This window comes from Musa acuminata, chromosome BXJ3-5 (genome assembly GCF_036884655.1).
Source record: "Musa acuminata AAA Group cultivar baxijiao chromosome BXJ3-5, Cavendish_Baxijiao_AAA, whole genome shotgun sequence".
NCBI classification, from domain to species: domain Eukaryota; kingdom Viridiplantae; phylum Streptophyta; class Magnoliopsida; order Zingiberales; family Musaceae; genus Musa; species Musa acuminata.
The window spans coordinates 38,969,302-38,993,200 of record NC_088353.1 but is presented as its reverse complement, the minus strand read 5'-3'; the positions used below and the strand labels follow the sequence as shown (position 1 = coordinate 38,993,200).

General features: G+C 45.1%; 3 protein-coding genes across 3 annotated transcripts; all 3 read right to left on the bottom strand.

The window, feature by feature from the left end:
- Positions 1–284: 284 nt before the first annotated feature.
- LOC135638417 (stigma-specific STIG1-like protein 1) lies at positions 285–674 on the bottom strand. Its single transcript, XM_065151532.1, has one exon. It carries the CDS (start codon positions 672–674, stop codon positions 285–287), a length of 390 nt encoding a protein of 129 aa, XP_065007604.1.
- Positions 675–6,109: 5,435 nt separating this feature from the next.
- On the bottom strand, positions 6,110–6,535 carry LOC135638416 (stigma-specific STIG1-like protein 1). The gene has a single exon (XM_065151531.1). It carries the CDS (start codon positions 6,533–6,535, stop codon positions 6,110–6,112), a length of 426 nt encoding a protein of 141 aa, XP_065007603.1.
- Positions 6,536–11,817: 5,282 nt separating this feature from the next.
- LOC135638415 (stigma-specific STIG1-like protein 1) lies at positions 11,818–12,207 on the bottom strand. Its single transcript, XM_065151530.1, has one exon. The coding sequence runs from the start codon at positions 12,205–12,207 to the stop codon at positions 11,818–11,820; it is 390 nt and encodes a 129-aa protein (XP_065007602.1).
- Positions 12,208–23,899: the final 11,692 nt, after the last annotated feature.

Below are 23,899 nucleotides of genomic sequence, written 5' to 3'. Positions count from 1 at the left end.
TAATATATTAGGTTTCGATAAATGAAACTTGAAGATATACAGTGCTTCAATTTTGATACAATGAACTTCTTTATAATAATACATAATACGTTGATGTGCTTCAAACTTCTTCATGGTTCATTGGAAGGATGAATAAGTTCAATTCCAACATCATCGTGTCGAACTTTACCATTGCATCATCACGTTATTCGTATTTATTTCCTTCGCTTATAATTCTGGATGCAACACGACAAGAAAGTAGGAATGCATGTGTATAAGTGTCACAGTGATGAATGAATCATGCTCTAAGCATAGCTACACATCCCGAACTGGCAGAAGCAACCCTTCGTGCACCTCTTGTTGCAGCCACCGCAGTTCTTGGGGTCATACATCACGTTGACGCAGCTGCCGCCGCAGCACGTTTGGCCGAACCAGCACTTCTTCCCGCACTGCCCGCAGTTCTGGTTGTCGGTCATCACGTTCACGCACTGTTTCCTGCAGCAGTCGGGGCCGGGGCTGCCGCTGGCGCGACAAAACCGAGGGACATTGTCGCAGGTCATCGAGCCTCTCGGATGGTACTGCGGGAACAAGGAGTCGATCCCCCGGGACAATAAAGGCGGTGTTGCTGCTGCTGTCGAGCGCTCGTCGGATTCCGCAGAGGAAACGGGGAGGGAAAGAGATGTGGTCAAGGCCATGGCGCATGCCACGACGAAGAAGAACCTCATTGTCATTCTTACGTGGTGCAACAGGAGAGGTTTAAGGGAGAAGGCTGGTTGAGGTTTGAGTGTAGACGACGATATGGTTATGGGAGGGAGACGGGATGCATGATGGGTATTTATAAACGGACGTGGTGAGAGATCAACGAGTTGAAAGGTTGGTCAATTGTGTACATTATTCATGGCTATATATTTCATTATATATTTCCAAACACCAATTAATCGAGTCACTAAACAATCATTTTCCTCATTTCGTTCAAATGCCTGTTCAGTTGATTTGATTCACAGTATTAAACCACGATTTGCACACGGCCGTGAAGATTCCAAATAATGAGCGTGCCCGCCGCCGCTCACTCGGCCACGTAGGCCGAGAGAAAAGTCGACGCTGGATGCATCAGTTTGGCGTCAAGAGGCCAAGTTGGCGAGTTGTTGACTATTTGTGGCCCATGCACAAGCGAATTCCTAATAATGTTGACCTAAAGGCGTGGACCATTCAATACATCGGGTGTTTCCAATTCAAATACCAATGTCAGCATCCTCTGGTGCACGGGACGACAGGGAATTTGTGCTGGAATTATACCGAATTCTTGATTCCGTTTGGGATACATTAGGCCAATGCCAAACTATTTTTGTCACCTTTTGAATAGCCGAGCGTGTGTTACGGGGGTGTTCAATGCTGTGGATCGCAGTGCGAGAAGATGGACAAGTGAAAACAGTAATAGAGAGTTATTGATGACGATATCTTCCTTCTACAATATATCGCCTATTGTCCTTAATGAGATATGAACTGTGTATCAATGGCCATGACATTGTGCTTAGTTCAAAGCTGTTCTTTTGTATAATATGTGATTAGGAAGAATCGAAGAAGCCGAACTGTCTTAGACTACATAGATAGAGAGAGATACCATCTACGTCGACTTTTCATATAAGTCCAGCTTTCCAGGGGACAAAAGTCATCGTCCTCAAGAATAAAGATAAGAAGTAATACATTATAAACTTTGTTTTGATGCGCTTTTCATGCATTGCATATGGAAAATTTGTGTCTTAGGTCTTGCCACCGAATAATTTGTATATCAAGTTCACAACCATTTCCTTCCTTCGTCAGCTTCTATAGTGCAAGAAACTCGCTGCTTTCCACTCATGTATATCTGTAATAGTGTCATTTCGTTAGGTAGAGATGATAAGGGATTTTAAGATCTTGAGAATTTCTCGTAAAAAATAAAAAATAGTTCTACACCCATAGTCAATCAATCAATTTGATAACGATGACGTATCAATTAAGTGTGCCACACTATCATAGCATCTAAGTGACTATTTTATTTCTCGTGAAAATGTATAGTACTTCAAGTTACTGAATTGGACTTTCAATAGGCCTAATTTAATCTTGATTCAAGCTCATTCGACTCTTAATTAAGTTGGTACAAAGTTGGTACAATTACACTCAAAATTAATTCAATTAAAACCTAAACTAATTAGATCATGATGCAAACAAATACAAACATAAATCCTATATTATCTGGTATGTCATAGGTTCATTCGGTATTTCGTCTGAACTCCTAACGTGTCATGCTTTCCTTTGACGTATTGTTTGATCCGACATGTTGACCTCCTGTAACATCTGATCTTAGCATAATATCCGATATTTCTAACCCGATGCCCGATCTCTGACATGATCCACTCTTGCCCAACATTTAATTCTCCTATTTCAATTGATTTATCTTTCCATGATCGATGTTAGTCATATATCACTTTTCTTAAACACTTATTAGATCATAAACTCATTAATTGATTTCATCATCAAAGTTCAGGATTCAACAGAATATATACCACCTTCTCCGTACATCTATATGATAGTCCATTATTAACATTGGTGTGAATTAAGATGAATATTGATAAATTACATTCATAGATACTCGATACCATTATTTGTGAAAGTATACATATTGTAATATTTCTTATATCCGGAGCAGACTCTCCAAATTGTAGTCATCACTAGCTTAAAAAAGATATAAATTATATTTTATTAGCATAATAAATCAATGATGACAATTTCAATTTACAATCAAAGATCAGTATATAACTTTTCCTTCATACGATCCATACTATAACAATATAATATGACTACATTACGGAGAATAAGTTGATGCTTTCTTAAAATAGTCGGTTCTCCATAATAGCTTTAGCTATTTCTAGGAGTTAATAAATTACATAGCGCATGCAACAGATAGTCCTAAGACTTTACCAATATTGAATAGCAAGATTAATGTAATATACTACAAGACAGATATTTTTCCAATATTGTAACTTACAAATATTGATTATTTATATTATAAGTGACTATGAATTTTAATATACTTGTATTATGAAGATCTTGGTCCATATGGGATTGGGTCATGCATTCGATGATTCATAAATATTGATTAGACTTTTATACATCGTATAATACTTTCTTTACCTTCTCCTTACATATGTCTAAGGTAGGAAACCGTGAACGCTTTTTCATATCAATCTTATAGATGATAGCATAGAGTTGTTTGACTACTATTATAGTTTCAATGACAAAATCTAAAAATCCTAATAATAGAATTGTCTTCTCTAAATGAGTTTTAGACCATTCTGATGATATGGTCATTTCCTTTAGATCATATCTCTTTTGTTGAATGGACTTTAAAGCATTAAAGTTTATTATGAGTTGAATAGTGTTAAGTTGAAGTATCTTTCAATTTGTATACTTTTGCATCGAGTGCACATAACGATGGATGTGGATAAACTTTATTATAGATTGTGCCCTTGCCATACTTTTTTTTTTTTTTTTTTTTGATTAAAGTTAACTTACTAATATCTTTCATCATTAGGTCTATGTAATAAGTACACGTGGAGTCGAAAGAATACTTTCTCTTCGCTCTATCAATTATAACTCAAGCCTTCTTAAAATTTACTCGATTATCGATAACAATTTACATGATGTATCATGACTTGATCTCTTCTACCACAGTGCCCAATTTTGTCTAAAGCATTCATGGTCTTGTGAAAGATTATCCTTTTATTGTAATACACTATATGAGGGAGTCGATAATGCTTATTCTAATTAGTCTGATCCAATTGCTATACCTAAGTGTCACCCCATACAAATCCCATCACTTCTTGAATGATCTAGTTTATTTTTTAAGTTTTACCTCCTTTTCATCCAAATAAATATTATGTATCTCCTTCGTGATAGGAGGTTAGATGCCTATACTAATCTTTTGAATCGATGACATTATGCTATGATAACATAGACCTTCAGTTCTATGTGGTGGAATCCTAAAGATTAAATCACTTTGTTGGCTTGACCAATATCCCATTTCTTTTTGTTTATGTATGCATCATGAATCCTTGTTTGCTTATTTTGTTGATTGTGGTAGATAAACTTATGGATTAATATTGATAACTTTAGGTGTTGATCTCTTCCCTAAGGCCTATAACAAAACCTCATATGGCACCTTGCCTTAAACTGCCATTCTTGCTAAACTAAGGATAGCCAATTGGCTGTCGCACTCCTCCCTAGTCGCTATGGCCCAAACCACTATCATCGTCATGCTCCCATCTTAAACCTATCCATCAATGTCTCGTGGCCTCATATATGTATTAATGTTTCAATGATGACAGATAATAGTTATAAGGTTTAGGTTGACATCATCGTAACCCCCGTATTAATTATAGTTGGGTTCTTGCGTAGCCTACCTATATTCTTCTAGTTGGTTGACCTTCTTTTGGACTCCATTATACTTTGCTTTTTGTAACTTTTTGTAAATTGCTCTATGAACCTCCATTAGAACTTTGGTGCATTTTGTGACAACAGTATACATGTAAATAAATTGTTGCTGTAGTCGTATGATTTATCCACCTCAATGTAATCACAATGTGTTTATACCTAGTTACCCCAAATTAGGCTTACAATTGACAAAATAATCATAATTGGGCTCTAAATAATCATAATTGATAAAATAATCCTAAATTAGCTAGAATGACACTAGTCACAAAATTATCTAATTACTCCCAATGGCACTAAAAGTAAGAGATTTATCCTAATAGTGCCTAATTAAATATAAAATGAAATTAAACATCATTAATTAATACAAAGCAGCTAATATGAAGCTAATAAGGTGCAAATCATGTCAAAAGCTAACTAAAAGTAGAATAGTTACATGAATTCGCCTAAATTTAAATTATTGAAACTAATCACCGAATAGAAGCACTAATCACGCAAGGTAACCCTTAGTTGAGAAAGAGAGTGATAAGATGTGAGAAGAAGGAAGTGAACGAGTGAGAAAGATAGTTTGGAAGCTGTGAGAGTGAAAGTGGGTTTAAATCAAGTTTCAAAGTGGTCCAATGGTCAAATTGACCATTTGACCAGGATGAATCATATTAATCCATGTTAATCAAAATTTGACCATTATCGATTGGTTTAGATCAGTAATGATAAAATTTCAATCTTTTCGCTTGGTACAAAGCTTATATCTCCGCTTGATATGGGGTAGTATATACTAGTTGATAATGGTCAAATTTTGATTTTTTCGGTTAGTACTAAGCGCGCATCACCCACTTGATATGGGGTAATTCATATATTGGTCATTTTTTGGACCAGTAGATATTGTCTATATTAGATCGATATATATTTGCTTGTATCAAACTGATATATATCAATAGTACATCGATCCTTTTGCCAACTCAACTTGTCTCTATACTATTAGGATCAATATGATAGTGTGACACTAAGAGAGGGTGAATTAGTACTAATGCAGGGAACTTTGAAATTTTGATCAAGAAAAAAAGATAAGTATTGAATATTAATTCAATTAAGAAATAGGTACGAATAAGAGAGCAACTAAAGATAGAGAGATAAATCAATTTCATAGTGGTTCAATCTTCTTGACCTATATCGACTCTCAATTCTTAGTCCCTTGAGACTATCAGCTTTCATTTTAGATATTTATTCCAATTGATGATAATTAATGATCATTTATACTTTTTCCATTTTAAGGTTTAGAAGAAAACCTTACACTTAATACTCTCAGGAATCATACACCTTCTAAACTTAGTAAATCAATTTAAAAAATCAAGAAGGCTGTAGAAGAAGATTTCAACACTATAAAAGCATAAGATGGATGCACTCTAGTCATACCTAAAGTTGGGTATCTATAGCCCCCAAAGAGCTAAAAAAATGCGATTCATTGGAAGGATGAATAAGTTCAATTCCAACAACATCATGTCGAACTTAATCATTACATCATCACGTTATTCGTATTTATTTCTTTCGCTTATAATTCTGAATGCAACAAATGCAACAGACCAACTGAATAGAATAGAATACAGCACGACAAGAAAGTAGAAATGCAAGTGTATAAGTGTCACAGTGATGAATGAATCATGCTCTAAGCATAGCTACACATCCCGAACTGGCAGAAGCAACCCTTCGTGCACCTCTTGTTGCAGCCACCGCAGTTCTTGGGGTCATACATCACGTTGACGCAGCTGCCGCCGCAGCACGCTTGGCCGAACCAGCACTTCTTCCCGCACTGCCCGCAGTTCTGGTTGTCGGTCATCACGTTCACGCACTGTTTCCTGCAGCAGTCGGGGCCGGGGCTGCCGCTGGCGCGACAAACCCGAGGGACATTGTCGCAGGTCATCGAGCCTCTCGGATGGTACTGCGGGAACAAGGAGTCGATCCCCCGGGACAATAAAGGCGGTGTTGCTGCTGCTGTCGAGCGCTCGTCAGATTCCACAGAGGAAACGGGGAGGGCAAGAGATGTGGTCAAGGCCAAGGCGCATGCCACGACGATGAAGAACCTCATTGTCATTCTTACGTGGTGCAACAGGAGAGGTTTAAGGGAGAAGGCTGGTTGAGGTTTGAGTGTAGACGACGATATGGTTATGGGAGGGAGACGGGATGCATGATGGGTATTTATAAAGGGACGTGGTGAGAGATCAACGAGTTGAAAGGTTGGTCAATTGTGTACATTATTCATGGCTATGTATTTCATTATATATTTCCAAACACCAATTAATCGAGTCACTAAACAATCATTTTCCTCATTTCGTTCAAATGCCTGTTCAGTTGATTTGATTCACAGTATTAAACCACGATTTGCACACGGCCGTGAAGATTCCAAATAATGAGCGTGCCCGCCGCCGCTCACTCGGCCACGTAGGCCGAGAGAAAAGTCGACGCTGGATGCATCAGTTTGGCGTCAAGAGGCCAAGTTGGCGAGTTGTTGACTATTTGTGGCCCATGCACAAGCGAATTCCTAATAATGTTGACCTAAAGGCGTGGACCATTCAATACATCGGGTGTTTCCAATTCAAATACCAATGTCAGCATCCTCTGGTGCACGGGACGACAGGGAATTTGTGCTGGAATTATACCGAATTCTTGATTCCGTTTGGGATACATTAGGCCAATGCCAAACTATTTTTGTCACCTTTTGAATAGCCGAGCGTGTGTTACGGGGGTGTTCAATGCTGTGGATCGCAGTGCGAGAAGATGGACAAGTGAAAACAGTAATAGAGACAGTTATTGATGACGATATCTTCCTTCTACAATATATCGCCTATTGTCCTTAATGAGATATGAACTGTGTATCAATGGCCATGACATTGTGCTTAGTTCAAAGCTGTTCTTTTGTATAATATGTGATTAGAAAGAATCGAAGAAGCCGAACTGTCTTAGACTTCATAGATAGAGAGAGATACCATCTACGTCGACTTTTCAGATAAGTCCAGCTTTCCAGGGGACAAAAGTCACCGTCCTCAAGAATAGAGATAAGAAGTAATACATTATAAACTTTGTTTTGATGCGCTTTTCATACATTGCATATGGAAAATTTGTGTCTTAGGTCTTGCCACCGAATAATTTGTATATTAAGTTCACAACCATTTCCTTCTTTCGTCAGCTTCTATAGTGCAAGAAACTCGCTGCTTTCCACTCGTGTATATCTCTAATAGTGTCATTTCGTTAGGTAGAGATGATAAGGGATTTTAAGATCTTGAGAATTTCTCGTAAAAAATAAAAAATAGTTCTACACCCATAGTCAATCAATCAATTTGATAACGATGAAGTATCAATGAAGTGTGCCACACTATCGTAGCATCTAAGTGACTATTTTATTTCTCGTTAAAACATACATACAATACTTTTTACTGGATTGGTCTTTCAATAGACCTAATTTAGTCGTGATTCAGCTCATTTCATTGGACTCTTAATTAAGTTGGTACAGTTACACTCAAAATCAACTCAATTAAAACCTAAGCTACTTAGATCATGATACAAACAAATACAAACATGAATCCTATATTATCCGTTATGTCATTGGTTAATTCGGTACTTCGTCTGAACTCCTAGCGTGTCATGCTTTCCTTTGACGTATTGTCCGATCTAATATGTTGACTTCCTGTAATATCTGATCTTAGCGTAATGTCCGATCTTTTCGGCCCGATACCCGATCTATGATATGATCCACTCTTGCCCATTATTTGATTCGCCTACTTCAATCGATTTATCTTTTCATGATCGAAGTTAGTCTTATATCACTTTTCTTAAACACTTATTAGATCATAAACTCATTAATTAATTTCATCATCAAAATTCAGGATTCAATAGAATACATACAACCTTCTCCAAACGTTTATATGATAGTTCATTATTAACATTAGTGTGAATTAAGATGAATATTTATAAATTACATTCATAGATACTTGACATTTTTATTTGTGAAAGTATACATATCGTAATATTTCTTATATTGGGAGCAGACTCTCCAAATTGTAGCCATCGCTAGGCTAAAAAAGATATAAATCATATTTTATTAACATAATAAATCAATGATGACAATTTCAATTTACAATCAAAGATCAGTATAAAACTTTTTTCTTGATAAGATCCATACTATAACAATAAGATATGGCTACATCACGGAGAATAAGTTGATACTTTCTTAAAATAGTCGGTTCTCCATAATAGCTTTAGTTATTTCTAGGAGTTAATAAATTACATAGCACATGCAACAGATCTGATCGAGTCCTAGGACTATACCAATATTGAATAGCAAGATTAATGTAATATACTACGAGACTGATGATTTTGCCAATATTGTAATTTACAAATATTGATTATTTATATTATAAGTGACTATGAATTTTAATACTTGTATTATGAAGATCTTTGTCCATATGGGATTGGGCCATGCATTCGATGATTCATAAATACTGATTAAACTTTTACTCATCGTATAATACTTTCTTTACCTTCTCCCTACATATGTCTAAGGTAGGAAATCGTGGACGCTTCTTCGTATTGATCTTATAGATGATAGCATAGAGTTGTTTGACTACTATTATCGTTTCAATGACAAAATTCAAAAATCCTAATAATAGAATTGTCTTCTCTAAATGAGTTTATGATATGATCATTTCCTTTTAGATCATGTCTCTTTTGTTGAATGGACTTTAAAGCATTAAAGTTTATTGTGAATTGAATAATGTCAGGTTAAAGTATCTCTCAATTTGTATACTTTTGCGTCAAGTGCACAAAATGATAGATGTGGATAAACTTCATTATAGATTGTGCCCTTGCCATACTTTTTTTTTTACTAAAGTTAACATACTAATATCTTTAGTCATTAGGTCCATGCACTAAGTACACGTGGAGTCTAAAGAATACTTTCTCTTCGCTCTATTAATTATAACTCAAGCTTCTTAAAATTTACTCAATTATCGATCATAATTTACATGATGTACCATAACTTGATCTCCTCTACCACGGTGCCTAATTTTATCTAAAGCATTCATGGTCTTGTGAAAGACTACCCTTTTATTGCAATACACTACATTAGAGAGTCGATAATGCTCATTCTAATTAGTCTGATCCAATTGCCACACCTAAATGTCACCCCAGACAAATCCCATCACTTCTTGAATGATCTAGTTTATTTTTTAAGTTTTGCCTCCTCCTCATCCAAATAAATATTGTGTATCTCCTTCATTATAGGAGGTTGGATGCCAATACTAATCTTTTGAATCGATAACATGATAATATAGACCTTCAGTTGTATGTGGTGGAATGATTAAATCACTTTGTAAACTTGACCAATATCCTATTTCTTTTTGTTTATGTATGCATCATGAATCCTTGTTTGCTTTTTTTGTCGATTGTGGTAGATAAACTTACGGATCAATATTGACAACTTTAGGTGTTGATCTCTTGCCTAAGGCCTATAACAAAACCTCATATGGCACATTGCCATAGACTGCCAATCTTGCTAAACTAAGGAGAGCCAATTGGCTATCTCATGTTGGCACTCCTCCCTAGTCCCTATGGCCCAAACCCACTACCACCATCATGCTCCCATCTTAAACCTGTCCATCAATGTTTCATGGCCTCATATGTATTGATGTTTTAATGATGAAAGATAATAGTTGTAAGGTTTAGGTTGACATCATCATAACCCTCATATTGATTATAGTTGGGTTCTTGCGCAGCCTACCTATATTCTTCTTGTTAGTTGACCTTCTTTTGGACTCCATTGGAACTTTGTGGTGCATTTTGTGAATAAAATGTTGCTTTAGTCGTATTATTTATCCACCTCGATCAATGTAATCACAATGTGTTTATATCTAGTTACCCCAAATTAGGCTTACAATTGACAAAATAATCATAATTGGACTCTAGATAATCATAATTGATAAAATAATCCTAAATTATATAGAATGACACTAATCACATAATTATCTAATTACTCCCAACTGGCACTAAAAGTAAGAGATTTATCCTAATAGTGCCTAATTAAATATAAAATGAAATTAAACATCATTAATTAATATAAAGCAGCTAATATGAAGCTAATAAGGTGCAAATCATGTCAAAAGCTAACTAAAAGAAGAATAATTACATGAATTCTGCCTAAATTCAAATTATTGAAACTAATCACCCAATAGAAGCACTAATCACGCAAGGTAACCCTTGGTTGAGAAAGGGAGTGATAAGATGTGAGAAGGAAGTGAATGAGTGAGAAAGATAGTTTGGAAGCTGTGAGAGGGAGAGAGGGTGAAAGTGGGTTTAAATCTAGTTTCAAAGTGGTCCAATGGTAAAATTGACCATTTGACTAGGATGAATCATATTAATCCATATCAATCAAAATTTGACTATTATCGATGGGTTTAGATCAGTAATGATAAAATTTCAATTTTTTCACTTGGTACAAAGCTCGTATCTTTGCTTAATATGGGTAGTACGTACTAGTTGATACTGGTCAAATTTTGATTTTTTCGCTTAGTGCGAAGCGCTCATTGCCCACTTAATATGGGGCAATCCATATATTGGTCATTTTTTGGACCAGTAGATATCGTCTATATTAGATCGATATATATTTGCCTGTATCAAACTGGTATATATCAGATAGTACATCAACCCTTTTGCCAACTCAACTTGCCTCTATACTATTAGGATCAATATGATAGTGTGACACTAAGAGGGGGTGAATTAGTACTAATGCAAGCTCAGGGAACTTTGGAATTTTGATCAAGAAAAAAGATAAGTATTGAATATTAATTCAACTAAGAAATAGGTACGAATATTAAATCAATTTTATAGTGGTTCAATCTTCTTGACGTATGTCGACTCTCGATTATTACTCACTTGAGGCAATCGGCTTTCATTATAGATATTTATTCCAATTGGTGATAATTAATGATCCTTTATACTTTTTTTATTTTAAGGTTTAGAAGAGAACCTTACACTTAATACTCTCAAGAATCTTACACCTTCTAAACTTAGTAAATCAATTTAAAAAATCAAGAAGGTAAAAGGAACTAAAGGCTGTAGAAGAAGATTTCAACACTATAAAAGCTTAAGATGGATGCACTCTAGTCATACCTAAAGTTGGGTATCTATAGCCCCCAAAGAGCTAAAAGAATGCGATTCATTGGAAGGATGAATAAGTTCAATTCCAACATCATCATGTCGAACTTTACCATTACATCAGCACGGTATTCGTATTTATTTCCTTCGCTTATAATTCTGGATGCAACACGACAAGAAAGTAGGAATGCATGTGTATAAGTGTCACAGTGATGAATGAATCATGCTCTAAGCATAGCTACACATCCCGAACTGGCAGAAGCAACCCTTCGTGCACCTCTTGTTGCAGCCACCGCAGTTCTTGGGGTCATACATCACGTTGACGCACCTGCCGCCGCAGCACGCTTGGCCGAACCAGCACTTCTTCCCGCACTGCCCGCAGTTCTGGTTGTCGGTCATCACGTTCACGCACTGTTTCCTGCAGCAGTCGGGGCCGGGGCTGCCGCTGGCGCGACAAACCCGAGGGACATTGTCGCAGGTCATCGAGCCTCTCGGATGGTACTGCGGGAACAAGGAGTAGATCCCCCGGGACAATAAAGGCGGTGTTGCTGCTACTGTCGAGCGCTCGTCCGATTCCGAAGAGGAAACGGGGAGGGCAAGAGATGTGGTCAAGGCCATGGCGCATGCCACGACGAAGAAGAACCTCATTGTCATTCTTCCGTGGTGCAACAGAAGAGGTTCAAGGGAGAAGGCTGGTTGAGGTTTGAGTGTAGACGACGATCTGGTTATGGGAGGGAGACGGGATGCATGATGGGTATTTATAAAGGGACGTGGTGAGAGATCAACGAGTTGAAAGGTTGGTCAATTGTGTACATTATTCATGGCTATATATTTCATTATATATTTCCAAACACCAATTAATCGAGTCACTAAACAATCATTTTCCTCATATTGTTCAAATGCCTGTCCAGTTGATTTGATTCACAGTATTCAACCACGATTAGCACACGGCCGTGAAGATTCCAAATAATGAGCGTGCCCGCCGCCGCTCACTCGGCCACGTAGGCCGAGAGAAAAGTCGACGCTGGATGCATCAGTTTGGCGTCAAGAAGCCAAGTTGGCGAGTTGTTGACTATTTGTGGCCCATGCACAAGTGAATTCCTAATAATGTTGACCTAAATGCATGGAACATTCGATACATCGGGTGTTTCCAAGTCAAAGACCAATGCCAGCATCCTCTGGTGCACGGGACGACAGGGAATTTGTGCTGGAATTATACCGAATTCTTGATTCCGTTTGGGATACATTAGGCCATTGCCAAACTAGTATTCTTGTCACCTTTTGAATAGCCGAGCGTGTGTTCGGGGGTGTTCAATGCTGTGGATCGCAGTGCGACAGGAAGTGTAAGTGCAAACATTAATTGAGAAAGAGTATTGATGACGATATCTTCCTTCTACTATATCGCCTATTGTCCTTGATGAGATATGAACTGTGTATCAATGGCCATGACATTGTGCTTAGTTAAAAGCTATTCTTTGGTATAATATGTGATTAGGAAGAATCGAAGAAGCCGAACTGTCTTAGACTGCATAGATAGAGAGAGATACCATCTGTTAGTGTAAACAACTTTATGTCGTGGCCTCGGGGCCGTCGCGATTTGGTTGGGGGTCCGAATGACGGGGATTGTACGGCGTTCTTCGAGATTGCCCTGGCGGTCTGTTATGGAGGTTTGGTCAGGACGTCTTGTCGGGAGGACAGCTTTGCCGCATCACCGGGAGGAAGCGACCCCGTCCTTGTACCTGCACACTGGTCGGGTCGGCGGTTCGGCCCGACTCCTCCGACGATCAAGTTAATGGATGTGGAGAGGATTTCGAATGAAGAGAGCTTCGTGTGTGTTGGTTCCCCCCTTTCTCCTTTTGGGACTCGGGGGTATTTATAGGTAAGTTTAAGGTTACCTGACAGGCTTGTCGATGGGGGTAGGATCGTACCTCTGATGGCGTCTGATATGGTCGTTGGCGTTGCATGGAGAACCGAACTGTCGTAGGGTATGGGCGAACCTCGGTCATCGTGTTCCTCTGCCTCGGTCAAGCATGCCAGGTCAGACAACGATGGGATCGTTGGCTGAGAGCGGTTGACATTGGCGCATGTCGAGTCGACGTTAAAGCCCACTTCCTCGGGCTGTGTGTCGTCCAAGCATGGCTGATGTCATGGCGCATCATGTTGCTGCTAGTCATAGGTGCCCAGTAAGCCAATCACGTGAGTGATGGCACGTGTGACTTGATACAGAATCTTTTTGCTTATTATATTTTGGCGTATATCACTTTATAACTATTGCATATGTGCATATATATATTGTGATGTCCTTGGATTTGTACAATGAGAATCGGATCGTGATGAGATCACGATAATGAGATTGATTCACCTTTAAACACATATCCTAAATAATCCCGGTCATAGGTTACTCGAGAGGGATATCGTGATAACCGGATAGACTGGTGTGCTGTATACCCGTCCATATGATGGATGCAGCTGGTCTCATAGCTGCTCGTGTAGGGACACTAGGGATACAGTACAGGTGCTCAATGGAGAATGAGTTCACTGATTGATCCGCTTACGGAATGCTGGATGGTTGATGATGCCTTATTATCAGACAGTGATTCCGTAGTCCTAGTGGTGTATCTGGTCCTTAGACTTGAGACACCAAGGATGTCCTATATGAGTTTTCCAATCTTTGATACCAGACTTATAGGTTTGACTGTCCCAGATCTAGTACAGCTGGTCATTGGGAGTGGTAGTCGACCTTACGAGGGCTATTGAGTTTCGATAGAGGATCATCCTCTCGGCGTCATGAGAGGAATATCTCATGTGTTCTTGCTCAGACAAATCCCTGACCAGGGTCATTCGGGTTGAGAGAGAAAGAGTTCTCTAGGAGAATCCGATTAGAGCGAGACTCGAGTAGAAACCGTATGAGTCTAACAGCACCATGCTCAATATACGGTCTCTGGGATATTAGATGGATGAGGGACTATAGGTACATGGTAACTGAGGACAGACAGGTCCAATGGATTGGATTCCCCTGTATCGTCTGGGGACTACGGCGTAGTGGCCTAGTACTTCCGTAGTCGATGAGTCAAGTGAATTATTACAGAGATAATAATTCACTGAGTTAGAAGGAGTTCTGATAAGTATGACTCATGACCAGCTCGATATTGGGCCTAGAGGGTCACACACATATGGTAGGTATTGCGATGAGTAGAGGTTCGGATATAAGATATCCGACGGAGCCCTTGTCTTATTGGATGCAGATCCAATACCCACTAGGGGAGGACCCATTAGGGTTTGACAGGGGACCTCTATAAATAGGAGGGATTCAGAGCCTCATAGGCTAGAGCCTTTGCTTGCCTTTCCTATTCTCCTCTTCCTCTCCACCTTAGATCAGGCCTAGAGTTTTTTAGGAGCGTCGTCGCAACCTTACTGTGTGGATCACCGCTAGAGAGGAGGATACTTGACCTCCTTTACCCTCTTCTAAGCATCTGTAAGGAAATAGGGATATACGATCTCCCTAGGTAACACAACCTACTTTATACGCAGTTTTAAGTTTCGCAGATTTTGCGTACCAATCTTCGTACGACGACGAACATCTTTTTGGGAATCGGGGATTTTGTTTTCTTGTTCTTCCGCTGCGTATGTGATGTGTCACCCCCATGATTTCCCAACAGTTGCCATTTTTTCCCTTATCATATTCCCCCCCGAAAGGAGCTATGCCTCGGTTGTTGTGCGAAATGGAGTCCGATGTATGGCTTCTGACTTTAGGTGGGCTGGCCGCGCGGATGTGGTTTCGAGGACCATGACTTTAGGTTGGCTGGCCGCGCAGGTGTGGCCTCGGGCAACATGAGGCTGAGAACCACGATGCAGGCGGGCAGGCCGTGCAGGTGTGGTCTCGGAACCGCGGAGCCGAGGAGCACAACGCAAGCGGGCAGGCCGCGCAAGTGTGGTCTCAGGAGCACGGAGCCGAGGAGCACAACGCAGGCAGGTAGGCCATGCAGGTGTGGTCTCGGGTAGCACGTGGCCAAGGAGCACGACGCATGCGGGCAGGCCGCACAGGTGTGGTCTCGGGCAGTACGCGACCGAGAAGCACGACGCAAGCGGGCAGACCACGCAGGTATTGTCTCGGGAGCGCGGAGCTGAGAAGCACGACGCAGGCAGGTAGGCCCGAGAAGCAACGTGTGCTGCTTTTCCTCCTTGCCTACTCAGTGGTAGCGGGGGTCGAAAACTATTGTGTTTGATTTCCTTTCTGAGGGGGAGCTGGTTGCTTTTGCTACACGCTTTTGGGCGTCGTGATCAAGGTGTTAGGGTGTTGCCGCTTCAACGGGGTTGCCACGTTAGGCTTTCATTAAGGCAGGGCATCTTTTGGCATTTTTGACGTGACGTGACGGTTACGCACGTGCGCGGGTGGGCTGCCACCCTTTCTCGGGAGGCGAAGGGGCGCTGGTTCTAGCAGGAGATCTCCTTTAAATAGTGGATGCCCGGCTTCGCTTTTATCTTTTGTCGCTGAGTCTCCTTCTTCAGGTCTTACCGTCCCCTTTCCAGTTTTCTTCCCCGCTTCCTAGGTTGTCCTCCCTTTCCTCGTAGCTCTTCCCTGTTAAGGTCAGTTGAGATGTCGTCCTCTTTTCTCTCTCCTTCTTCCCCTTCCTGTGTAGACGAGGGGGGACGTCCTCCGACGTCTCCCGTGGAATCCTCTGCCGGGGAGGCGGCGCGGGCCCTGGAGGCCTTGATGTGGCCGCACGACCATGACTCCACTGTGAGTGGGTCACTGCTGGGGTGACTCCGGGAGCACTATAGTATCCCGGAGGACCATATCCTTAGTGCCCCTGAGCTGGGACAACGGGCGTATGACCCGGTTCCGCAGGGTTTCGCACTGACCTTAGATGCCCTGGAGGCAGGTCTGCGCTTTCCCCTTCACCCCCTCATCATGTCTTGTATCTCCTTCCGGCGAATTTCATCGTCCCAAGTGGCGCCGAACTCCTGGCGCTACCTGGTGGTGTTCTTAGGGGAATGCCACTACGCCAACATCACCCCCACCCTCAACATGTTTCGTTCTTGTTATTGCCTCTCCAAGGGGCTCGGGGGATATTTTCTATCCACCCGGGCGGGGTTCCAAGTTGGGGGGGGCCCTTCTAACAACAAAGGGTGGAAGGAGAGATTTTTTTACATTAGTCGAGCAAGGGATCGGGGTTTCGGAGTTTGGTGGTCCGCAAAGGCGATCGATAATACCATTCTGAGCCTGAGCGAGGCAGAGCGCCGAGATCTGGGGAGGCTCAAAGAGGTTCTCCCCAGCTCCCAAGTCCTCCGGAGCATGACCGAGCAGTGGCTGGTCGAGGCGGGCCTCAGTCCGACGCCTCGAGGTACGTTAGTAGCGCTCAGTTCGAACATGCCAGGGCTTAATCTTAGTGCTGACACGCTTTTCCTGTTTCTTGCAGAGATGGTGAATCTCCGATCACTCCTAGGCGGTCAGGCGTCGCCGACTCCGCCTCCAACGACGTCGGCCGACCCACTGCCCGGCTCGGAGAGCGCCCCGCTGGAGGTCGAGGCCGAGCACCCTCGGAAGAAGGCGAAGGCGAAGGCAGCGGCTCCCACGGGGGGTGAAGCGGGTCCCTGTCGAGGCGAGGCCGGGTCCAATCAGCAGGTGGCTAGGAAGGGCCCTCACCCTCCCAGCGTGCGCGACCTATGCCAACTAACCACTAGTGACAAGGAGTTGTTCCTAGCGCGGGTGGTGGGCGAGATCCCGATCGAGGAGGCAGGTGATCCCATGGTTGCCCGCTGGGGAGGTCTGTCCCGAGGGGACAAGGTGTGGGCCGGAGGTGACTCCTCTGTGACGTTTCTCCGAGGGGCACTACATCCCGATATGGCTCGGGATTTGTACACCCAGCCCTCAGGGGCTCTCCTCGATAAGTCCGCCAAGTCCTTGGTCTGGGTAAGTGTTTCTCCTCCTACCTCGGGGCTGCTCCCCTGTCGTTGTTATTCCTGATCCGACTTCTTTCTTACAGGGTCTCCATTATGCGACGGCCCTAATGGACAAAGTGCGCGACGCCGGCCGGGTCATCGAGGACCTCATTAGGCGCAATGCCGAGCTCCGTCGTCAGGTCGAGGAGGCACGAGCCGGAGCCGGGCCGGAGGCCATGGTGGCTGTTGGGAAGCGCATGGCAGAAGCGGAGGCGGAGGCGGCTCGCCTCAAGTCGGAGCTCGAGGCATCCAAGAGCATGAATAATGACCTCCAAAAAACCATAAGGCTGGAGCGGTCCGAGCTTCGTTTGTTGAAGATGGAGGCGGGCACCCTCAGCAAAAAACTAGAGGTGAAGGCGGCTTCCGAGGCGCTTGCCAAGGAGGCTCGTCTTCAACACGAGAAGGACAAAGAATTGATCGCGACTTACAAGAAGTCCGAGGGGTTCAAACTCGGGTTGACGCTTACGGGGCGGGTTTCTTTTGAATATGGATATCAGATCGCTACAACCCGCTTCCATGCGCGCCACCTAGGCCTCGAGGTGGAGGATCCCTTCACCTCCCATCCCGAGGATCTTGAGGTGGATATGCCCAAGGACATTCCCTTCGATGACCGGTCGGAGCCCCCACAGGAATGAGAGGAGTATTTTTTTCTCCAAGGTGCTGGTCGGTCTGTTGGTCGGGGTCAAGTCCTGTAGGTCGGGGTTGGGTCTTGTAGGTCGGGGGTCAAGTCCTATAAGTCGGGGTTGGGTCTTGTAATTGCCCTAGTTTTCCTTAATGAAAAATCCTTTCTTTTGCATATTGCCCGTCCTTCGCTTTCTCATACGAAAATTTTTTAAGATTCTGGACATTCCATGTCCTTGGCATGGAGCAGCCGTCCATTGTCGTGAGTCGGTATGTGGTTGGTCGGACTATCTCGATGACCCGATAAGGTCCTTCCCATTTGGGGGCCAGCTTCCCCCTCGCTCGGGTCGGGTCGGTTACCTCAGTTTTGCGTAGGACCAGGTCGTTCAACTTAATTGGTTGGGGTCGTACCTTCCGGTTGTAGACACTTGCGATAGCGCTCTTGTAGGAGAGGGTCTTTAGGTGTGCGTCGGCGCGCCGCTCTTCGAGCATGTCAAGGCCGGCTCGATGTCCTTCGCTGGTGGTTCCCTCGTTGTAGTTTCCTGTCCGAAGGGTGGGAATAACTATCTCGGGTGGCAGGACAGCTTCGGTCCCGAACGCGAGGCTGTAGGGAGACTCTTCGGTCGCGGCTTTGGGGGTGGTGCGTAAGGACCACAAGACGCTCGGGAGTTCATCCGTCCAACCTGATCGGGCTACGGACACCCTTCTTTTGAGCCCGTCTAGAATGGAGCGGTTGGTTACCTCCGCTAGCCCGTTCGCTTGGGGGTAAGCTACCGAGCTGAACTTCAGCTGGATCCCATGGCTTGCGTAGAACTCCTGGAACCTCCTACTGGCAAACTGAGGCCCGTTGTCTGTGATGATAGTTCTGGGCACGCCGAACCGAGTCACCAGGTTCCTCCACACGAACTTCTCTACTTGTCGCTCCGTGATCGTTGCCAGTGGTTCGGCCTCAACCCATTTGGTGAAGTAGTCTACCCCTACGATGATATATCTTTGCTGTCCCGAGGCTGGCGGGAAAGGTCCGAGCAGGTCTAGACCCCACTGTGTGAACGGCCATGCGCAATAGACGGGGGTGAGCGGGACCGCGGGCTATCGGGGGGTGCAGGCGTGCTCCTGGCATGAATTGCACCGTTGTACGTAAGCCTTCGTGTCTCAGCACATGGTCGGCCAGTAGTACCCTTGGCGAAGTAACTTGTGCGCTAGGGTTCGTCCACCGATGTGCTCTCCGCATACTCCTTCGTGGACCTCGACCAGCACCATCCGAGATTCATTGGGTTCCAAGCACCGTAGGAGGGGGTATGTGAAGGACCGCTTGTTAAAGCCGTCCGCCCACCTCGGAGTTCCACGCATGCGTATGGCGCAGGTGTCGAGCCGTAGCCTCGTCGGGGGGAAGAGTCCCGTCCCGCTTGAAGCGTAGCATTTCTTGTACCCACGTAATTGGCACGCCACCCGTGGTCACAGCTGCGATTTCGATGGCACGGGCAGGGAGCTCCTCGACCTCGGGTCGGGCTTCGAGGGCCGGCTTCGACGCCAGCTTAGCTAGCGCGTCGGCTCGCTCATTCTCTCCCCTTGGGACATTAGATAATGTAAAATGAGGGAACTTGGTGGTCAAGTTCTTTACCTGTGCTAGGTACTTCGCCATGGTTGGGTCCCGCGCCTCGTATCCGGCACTGAGTTGCTCGGCTACCAGCTGCGAGTCGGTGAGGACATGTATGGCGACCACTTGCATTTCGAGGGCCAACTTGAGTCCTGCTAGGAGTGCCTCGTATTCTGCCTCGTTGTTAGTGGCTTGGAACCCGAAGTGGAGGGAGCGCTCGAACGAGCGCCCGTCGGGGGCTAGCAGCACCTACCCTGCGCCGACGCCCTTTGAGTTGGCCGATCCGTCCACTTGCAGAACCCATGCTTCAGGAGGTTGCTCGGGATTCATGTCCTCGATCTGGGTCAATTCTGCGATGAAGTCGGCTACCGACTGGGCTTTGATAGCGGTTCTCGGCACGTATCGTACGTCATGCTCGCCGAGCTCCACCGCCCATTTGAGAAGACGTCCTGCAACATCAAATTTAGACAAGACCTGCCGTAGTGGTTGGTCGGTGACGACCTCCACTAGGTGAGCCTGGAAGTAGGGGCACAGCTTTCGGGCTGATAACACAAGTGCCAGCGCCAGTTTCTCAATCGGTGGGTACCGTTCTTCGGGCCCATTTAGGACATGGCTGACGTAGTAGACCGGTAGCGGTTCACCAGAGTTTTCTTTGATCAGGACAGAATTGACTGCATGCTGGGAGGCAAACAGGTAGAGGCCGTGCTTCTCCCTGGGAGAGACTGAGGCAAGCCGGGGAAGGCTGGCCAAATATTGCTTTATTTGTTTGAAGGCTTCCTCACATTCTGTCGTCCATTGAAAATTCTTCGGGTTCTTCAGCGCCCTGAAGAAGGGGAGGCAGCGATCGCCCGATCAAGCGAGGAAACGAGACATGGCGACGAGTCTCCCATTAAGGCACTGCAGGTCTTTGATCGTCTGAGGCGACTACATGTTAATGATTGCCTGGACCTTCTCTGAGTTGGCGTCAATTCCCCTTTCGTGTATGATGAACCCGAGGAACTTTCCCGAGGTGACACCGAAAGCACACTTTGCAAGGTTGAGCCGCATGCCAAACTTGCGCAGCGTGGCAAATGCCTTGGCCAGGTCGGCAAGGTGAGCTTCGGCCTTTTGGCTTTTTACGATCATGTCATCAACATAAACTTCCATGTTCCGCCCAATCTGGTGGTCAAACATCTTGTTCATTGTTCTCTGGTATGTAGCCCCAGCGTTTTTTAATTCGAAAGGCATGACCTTATAAAAGTATACCCCTTGATCGGTGAGAAAGACCGTATGCTCTTGGTCTTCAGGCGCCATTCTGATCTGGTTGTATCCCGAGAAGGCATTCATAAACGAGAGGCGGGCGTGTCCGGCCGTCGCGTCGACCTTCGGGAGGGGGTAACAATCCTTTGGGCATGCATCGTTGAGACTGGTGTAATCAACGCACATCCTCCAGCTTCCATTGGGTTTCTTTACGAGGACTACATTGGATAGCCATCGTGGGTATCTGACTTCTTCTATGAAGCCTGCCGCTAGGAGTCGACCCACTTCTTCTCGTACGATGAGTTGCTGATCAGGGGCTTGCCGTCTGGGTTTTTGCTTTGCAGGGCGAGCGTCGGGTGAAATATTGAGGTGATGTTGTGCGACCTCCGGGTCGACGCCTGTCATGTCAAATGGCGACCAGGCGAAGACGTCGGCATTTTCCTATAGGAAGCTGACGAGCTGCCTTCGTTCCTGCTCGGGTAGCTCCGACCCGATTTTTATTGTCTGATCTGGCCGACCTTCTAGCAGCGGCAGGTCGACAGTGGATCCCCTCGGCTCGGGATGGGGGGTTGGTTTCTTCGCCTCCCGAGGATCCTCCAACGGTGGTTCGATCCTTGCTTTTTTGTGCAGCGAGACGACTGTCAAGTAGCAGTGCTTGGATTCTCGGGGGCTTCCCGTGACCTCCCCAACCCCAGCGTGAGTCGGGAACTTCACAGTTTGGTAGTAAGTTGAGACGACGACTCTGACTTTGTTGAGGGTCGGGCGACCGAGGATAGCGTTGTATGCAGTCGGGAGATCGACCACTAAGAAAGTGGTCATCACCGTCTTTGACCTTGGTGGGGCTCCTAAGGTCATGGGCAAAGTGATAGCCCCCAGCGGTGAGATCGAATCACCGGTGAATTCAGTGAGCGCCGATCACATCAGCTTCATATTTTCTCTAGACAAGCCGAGCTTCTGGAAAGCATCGAAGTAAAGTATATCGGCCGAGCTTCCGGTGTCAACCATGATCCTCCTTACTTGCGCATTGGTGATCCTGGCCGAGATCACAAGCGTATCGTCATGCTCGGATTATTCGGATGCGCCGGTCGGGAAAGTAACCTCGGGCTCGGGCCCGTGCCCGGGGGCTTCGGCCGAGGCGGCTCGGGCGTATGCCTTTCTTCCGGTCATGGAGCTCCCGCCAGATACGGGGCCGCCAACTATTACGTCAATGTGTTGCTCGATGGGACCCTCTGGGCGCGACGAAAGTTCCTTGTCTGACCGCAGGTACTGGCCGAGATGCCCTCTGCGAATAAGCTCCTCGATCAGCCTTTTCAATTCGCGACACTGTTTAGTGTCGTGCCCGTGCTGCCGGTGGAAGCGGTAGTATTTTGTCCGGTCTGCAAGTTCTCATGGGTTCCTCATTGGGTGGGGATCTTTGAGTAGTCCCCTTTCCCTTATGTGGAGAAATATTTCTGTTCGGGATGAATTCAAGGTGGGGAGAGGGGACCTTGGTGTCGACGGGTCGGATCTGTCCAACCTACACCGGGATGCGGCGGATTGTTGCTGCCGGGACGGCTTCAACTTGCGCCTCTTGTGCTCTTCACACCTCCTGGCCATCCATGTCTCTGCAGCGACGAACTGGCTCGCTCGTTGCAGCATCTCGGGCACCGTCGTGGGGGGTCACTCCACGAGAGACCAAAAGAACCTGGAAGGCCGCAGGCCTATCATTAACACCTGCATCAACAGAGAGGGGTGAGCGTCTGACAGCCCCCGAATTTGCGTCGTAAAGCGATTCACAAAATGGGAGAGAGGCTCGTCCTCCCTTTGGTTGAGTCAGAGGAGCAACGCCACGGACGACTTTGGTCGAGCATAGGCCAGGAAGTTGAGCTCGAAGTCCCTGGCGAGCTGGTTAAAGGAGGTGATGGTCTCGGTCTTTAGGCTGCTGTACCACGCGCGGGCCGATCCCCTCAAAGTCATTGGGAACGCCCTGCACATCAAGGCGTCAGAAGTCCCATATAGCGTCATTTGAGCGCGAAAAGCGGCTACATGGTCCGCTGGGTCAGTGGCGCCATCATAGGCATCCAACGAAGGGAGCCGAAAGTGTGATGGGATCGCTTGATCTTGTATTTCGGGCGCGAACGGGGACCCTTGGTGTCCGTTCACCCCGAGCTCTCCCTTTGTCCTGCGAACCTCCTGCTGTACTTCATCGAGTCGTTGGCTAACAAGGCGCAATTGGACTCGCAGGGCATCTGTTGAATCCACAGGCAGCGCCTCGGGCACCGGGTGAGTCGTTGGTTCCGTCGTTCCTTGGTTCTTGGGTTGGGCTGACTGGTTTCAGGGGGAAGTGGGGAGCTCGAGAAGTGGTGTGTGAATCCGGGCGGGGGGCTCCCGCTGTTGCAAAGGCTGGGTCACATGTGGGGGCATTGGATGGGAGACGAGCGGGATGATAGTTTGGACCACGCCCGTCAAAGCTCGGACTTGATGAGCGAGGTCGTGAAAGGCTTCGAGCGATACGGGCGGCGGGCCGGCGGGGGTGCCGTCGAGTGGCGACAAACTCAGATCGTTGAATAATCGCCAATAGCGCTCCGATATCATGGCGGGACGCTTGTCTCAGGGTTCATCAAGCGGGGGGTGTTCCACCGGGGTGCTGATCGGGCGTGACCCGATAGCTGTGGGTTCGTTAGAGTGGGTCTGCTGATCGCTTGACATTCGGACGACCCTCCTTCTAGCGCTAATCTGTTAGTGTAAGTCCACTTTGCATGGGGACAAAAGTCATCGTCAATAGAGAAAATATGTAATACATTATAAACTTTGTTTTCATGCGCTTTTCATGCATTGTATATGGAAAATTTGTGTCTTAGGTCTTGCCACTGAATAATTTGTATATCAAGTTCACAATCATTTCCTTCCTTCGTCAGCTTCTATAGTGCA

Bases quoted from the DNA above. Each gene is read 5' to 3' on its own strand.
- LOC135638417 (XM_065151532.1), bottom strand. From the start codon at position 674: ATGGCCTTGACCACATCTCTTTCCCTCCCCGTTTCCTCTGCGGAATCC.
- LOC135638416 (XM_065151531.1), bottom strand. From the start codon at position 6,535: ATGACAATGAGGTTCTTCATCGTCGTGGCATGCGCCTTGGCCTTGACC.
- LOC135638415 (XM_065151530.1), bottom strand. From the start codon at position 12,207: ATGGCCTTGACCACATCTCTTGCCCTCCCCGTTTCCTCTTCGGAATCG.